The 5,695-nt window shown below is 33.1% G+C and overlaps 1 protein-coding gene across 1 annotated transcript; it reads right to left on the reverse strand.

The window, feature by feature from the left end:
• Positions 1-1,957: 1,957 nt before the first annotated feature.
• Positions 1,958-2,905, reverse strand: LOC100945446 (olfactory receptor 2M3). The gene has a single exon (XM_003803649.2). It carries the CDS (start codon positions 2,903-2,905, stop codon positions 1,958-1,960), a length of 948 nt encoding a protein of 315 aa, XP_003803697.1.
• Between the last annotated feature and the right edge of the window lie 2,790 nt (positions 2,906-5,695).

Here is a 5,695-nt window from a genome sequence, read left to right on the forward strand (position 1 = left end):
TTGTCCTGCATGCTGGGAATTGCTCAGACTGGGAACAAAGTCCAGAGCCTGTTTTCTGTTTGTCATGGCCAGTAAAATTTAAATAGTGTCTAGTTGCATTTTCCTTACCAGTAATTTATATTAATTTGAAAGTTGATATTATATATAAATTAAAAAATTAATAACCTTGGAAAATACCTCCTTAAATATCACTGTCAATTTAAAAAAAATTGATTATCAAAAAAATCATTATTGATTATCAAAAATTGATTATCAAAAATCATTATTTGTCTGAATTGAATTATCTATATTTCAGTATAATCATAGATCCATAGGTATAAATAAATCTAATTTTAATGAATCTAAAGTGTATTATGCTTAAAGGCAGATATTACAAAATTTAATTTAATCTATCAAGTATAGAACACAAATGCCACACAGTGATTAAGTAAATGAGGTGAAAGCTATGTTAATTAGTTGGATATAAGCACTCCAATTTGTATGAAAAATCAATACATTGAATCCCACAAAGACATAAATGTATTCATGATCAAGGTATATATGACTTCATAAAAGGAAAATAAATAAATAAATGAATAAAAGAAAGAAAAAAACAAAGAATTTAATTTTCTAATTTGACCAAGTGGTTTTAGATAACTATAATATAACTATAATATATAATATATATATAATATATAATATAATATATAACTATAATAACTATAATCACAGTTCTTTCCTGATTAATTGTTAGAAAAATAATGAGATGATTGAATATTTTTCAATCTTTACTTACCTCAACCCAACGTATAAAAGTTGTTATACATATGCTGAAGATCATATACATACATAATAATAAAAAACTTAATAGCTATAAGTATATTTGTTAATTAATGTATAGGTTTGCTATTCATTCAAAGTTAAATAACTTCTACTGTAGGAATGTAATAGTCTCCAAATAATATGTTCTTAAATTATGACTTTGGGCCATTGTGAAAACATCTTTTTCAGCCACTTAATTTATATTCTATATGTAATTCTCATAAAGTAATTTAAAAAAGACTAGAATTATATCATAGGATTTTGTGTTCTTCCATAAACTCAATAAATAGAAATGCTGAAGCAATTTTATAAAGATTTGATCTTATGAATCAATAGTACAAGTAAAGTTTATGTAATTGCAACTAAATAATTTTCATTATAGGGAATGTGTCAGCAACTGAATTATAAACCTCTTATTTGTACTGTTATGTAATAAGATATTTCTCTTGGAAAATGAAGAAAAGTTTACATATAATCTGAATTTCAAAATATGATCTATAATTATTAATAAAACTTATAAGTATCAGGTCTTGTAAATTCTCCATTCACTTGAAATCTGAATAATGAGATAATTTTCTCATTGGATCAGTGCATAGACCTTAGAAGGGTTTTGACAACATGGAAATGATTTTGGATCTGTGATTTTGTAATTAAACTTTTGCGATGGAAAAAAATCCTGGAATTTTAAAATGTCATCTGTATTGAAATTATAGCAGTATCTTTTAGAAGCCTGGGAAAATTTAAATTTCACTATAAAATATTGACTATATAAAAGTTCAGTGTATCAACTTTTATTCCAGAGTGAGTTTGAAGAGGTCCAATAAGTGAGTTTATACCTTGGGAAAAGAAGCTGTTTATCACCTGACATGCACCACAAAATTCTTTATTTATTAAAAAGAAATTCTAATGTCCTTATTAGAAAATGCCTTATATTGTAGTCACAATGATATTCAATATAACATAGTTAAAATATTAACTTATTATTTTTATTATTATTAATTTAATATAATTTCTGTGAAATAGTTAAGTTATATAAATGCCCATATATATGCTAGTACAAGTATATGTATGCAATGAATGCTATTTTTAGTACTAAATGAAATTTAAAAAGAGAGGCAATAAAAAGAATTTATTAGACAACAAAGCATGAAGATAATTATGCACCCCACTCTCCAGACTTAGCTTTCCCTATTACCTTCATGAACGCTCTGGCCACTTCTTTGTTGCGGAGGCTATAGATGAGGGGGTTCAGCATGGGAGTGAGAATGGTGTAGAAGACAGACACCATCTTGTCCTGGGTTGGGGAACGATCGGAAGCAGGCCGTATGTACACGAATAAGGCTGCTCCGAAGTACATTCCCACTACCATGAGGTGAGAGGAACAGGTGGCAAAAGCTTTGCGGCGACCCTCCCCAGAACCCATCTGAATGACAGCCAGAATAACACAAGCATAGGAAGCGATTATGATTGTTACAGGGAAAACAATCATAACTATACAGCAGATGAAAAGAACCTCTTGAAATGTTGATGTGTCATTGCATGAGAGGATTAGCAGGGAAGGGAAGTCACAGAAGAAGTGATCTATTTCTCGAGACCCACAATAGGAGAAGGAAAATGTAGCTACAACATCAATGATACCATCCGTAGATCCCAGGATCCAGGAGCAGGCAACCATAAGTCCACAAATTTTGGGGCTCATGAGATTTGTGTACCTTAAAGGGTGACAAATGGCAATATAGCGGTCATAAGCCATAATAGCCAATAAGAAGCATTCAGAGCCAAGCAGTGATATATAAAAGAAAATTTGTGTGGCACAATCAGCCTCAGAAATGGAATTTCTGCCAGACAAGTAGTTGAAGGCCATCTTGGGTACGGTGGTACAGATGAGCATGAGATCCATGAGGGATAGTTGGCTGAGGAGGAAGTACATGGGGGTATGGAGCTGCATGTCCAGGGAGATAAGGAGAACCATGGCAGTATTTCCCAGGAAGGCCAATGCAAAGATGCTTATGATGAGAGTGAAGAGAAAAGTGTGGGTGGGGCTGTGATCAAAGATTCCCAGCAGGACGAAGTCAGAGTTGAAGGTCTTATTCTCCCACACCATGATAAACAGGCTTTTTACTCAGCTAGTACCACAAAAAGTGAAACCAATTTATTAACTGGGTAAACATTTACCCAGTGATTTATAAAGCATGTGATCCCATAGGTTGATGATCAGTATAGCATGAGCATGATTAGGAAACAAAAAGATTAAGAAGTAGAGAATCAGAAAGAAGTATGTTATGTTACTAGGAACATATGTAAGTTAACTACTTCATTATTAAAATTGTGGAGCTTTTCCTAAGTTTTGCTTGTAAGAATACTTTTTCCTCAATGGAAGAATTAGAATATCAATAATATTGTATAATTAATGCAGTTTTTACTAAAAGGATGTGTTTCAAAAGCACACGACAATACCTGAAACATCAGAAGTTTTGTACAGATAAATTGATAGAGAAATTCAGCTTCAATCAGCATGTGTCCAACACCAAGTAGAAATCAAGAACAAAATCTGAAACAAAATTACATGTTTGTTGGTTACTAGAGAGTTTAGAATATTTGATTTATAGTTTACAAAAATACTCTACACAGTACATAGATAAGCAGAGAAAAGATTCACTTACACAAATCTAAAACCTGGGCCTTGGCCAGGGCTGGTGGTTCATGCCTGTAATCCTAGCACTCTGGGAGGACTAGGTGGGTGGATTTTTTTGAGCTCAGGAATTCAAGACCAGCCTGGGAAAGAGTGAAACCAGTCTCTACTAAACATAGAAATACTAGCCAGGCATTGTGGTGGGTGCCTATAGTCCCAGCTACTGGGGAGGCTGAAGCAAGATGATTGCTTGATCCTGGGAGTTTGAGGTTCACAGTAAGCAACATTCACTCAAGTGCCTCCCAGTTACCTTATCTTATCAACTACTTTAATGCACCAGTTCATACAAACAATGTATTATCTCACATTTCCACCATTATTTTTTTAAGTCTATCTCTAAATAAAAAAAATAATAATGTTTCCCGTGAGAAAATGGATGTTTCTTCTCAATTAGTAAGATATTATTTCAATTTCTTATCTCAATTAATAAGATATAGGAGTCAGAGTGTGCTTACTTCTTTGGCACCAGAAATGTGACACCTGATTTTGAAGTGTATATATTGTTTTAAAAAAATGGATCAGTATTGGAATTTTTTTTTAACTCAAAATTATTCAGTATTCTGCCAGACAAAGGGGAACATTTTGAGATCCAAAAAAGAAAAGTATCTGTGGTGGAATATTTTTTGTAACTCAAAATTATTCAGTATTCTGCCAGACAAAGGGGAACATTTTGAGATCCAGAAAAGAAAAAAGTATCTGTGGTGGAATATTTTTTGTAACTCAAAATTATTCAGTATTCTGCCAGACAAAGCAGAGCATTTTGAGTCCTAGCCCTCTTAGGAGCAGAGAAAGAAAAAGCAGCCTTTTCAAAATGGATTTGAAATTTTTACATCTTGCTTTTTATTTTTTCAGAATACCTATTAACATCTCAAAATAAAGCACACAATGAGACATTGCCTGTCATTAGTTTTTTTCCTTATTTCTGATTTTCTGCTTTTATTTTTGTTTATTTTATGTAGACTACATTGTTTCTTTTGAAACAAATGCCATTACTTTGTGAGGAAGATGTCATGGTACCTACATTTAATTTCTTTAATGTTCTTTTTATGTCTCAATCTTATCACTTCTCAAAGAGGGGCCATTGGATTTTATGACACTGTCATACTGTGCACATGCCCGTAGCAATTGTAACCCAGAAATCAAGAAAGTCATGGTCAGAAATGGAAAAGTTATTGAGTAAGATGATATAAAGAGACATTGGGTGGCCAGAATTTGCTCATAAAAAAGAAGGAAAGTGTTAAGTGAAACAATATCAGACTGCATATATGACAGTAATCATATGGTTTCTAAACTAAATTTATCCTTTTGTACCACATATAATTGTTCTGTTCTACCAATTTTTCAGAGAAGACTGATGCCATGGCATCTGCTCAACAGTGAACTACTGAGGATTAATTTCCCCCAGGGAATCTGTGTGCGTGACCACAGGCAGAAGGCTGCTCCCACACAAGGCTCAGGTTTCAGATTTCTCAAAGGAGCTCAGATCCTTAAAGTTAATAATTATAGATAGAATAAGAGTTGACCTGTTTACTCAGAGAAACTGCTGATGTTTTTGCTCCCTTCCTCTGCTTACCCTCTGGACTAAATGAGCAAATAGCTTTCAATAAAAGCTGAGTGAAGCAAACACTCAGGGCTGTTCACTGTACCCCACAAACTAGTGGTGGTCCCCTATGTTCCTACCTTTGAAAACTCTATTCTGTGTGTTCTGTCTCTTTATTTCTCACTACTTCTAACTTTTCTTCGCTCAATTGAGACCAGCTCCACAGGTCTTAAAGGACCCTGTCTCCAGGGTGGGACCTTGTCCCCAGGGCGGGACCCCAGTAATTACCATAGCAGTAATAGCACCCCTCTTTAAATCTTATTAGGTGAAGTTGAAATATACATATGACAAATCATTTATGTGTAGCAACACTGGAATAATGATTACCTACAAAATAATCCCCATGGATTATATGATCAGAGAGAGTCATACTGATCTTCAAAAGCACTGATAACTTTTTAAAGCATTTTACAAAATTCTGTATATCTAAATAACTTGTAAGTAAACTTTTATGATTATGTGAAGTTTAATAAAACATTTTAAAATTATGTATAAAATGTCTTAGATTATGAAAAAATGCTCATCATCCTTAATCATCAGAGAAATGCAAATCAAAACTACTTTGAGATATCATCTAACTCCAGTAAGATTAGCCCACATCA

This window comes from Otolemur garnettii, unplaced genomic scaffold (assembly GCF_000181295.1).
Source record: "Otolemur garnettii isolate 467f Iridium unplaced genomic scaffold, OtoGar3 scaffold00394, whole genome shotgun sequence".
Lineage (NCBI taxonomy): Eukaryota > Metazoa > Chordata > Mammalia > Primates > Galagidae > Otolemur > Otolemur garnettii.

Excerpts from the sequence above, each read along its gene's own strand:
- LOC100945446 (XM_003803649.2), bottom strand. The coding sequence starts at position 2,905 with ATGGTGTGGGAGAATAAGACCTTCAACTCTGACTTCGTCCTGCTGGGA.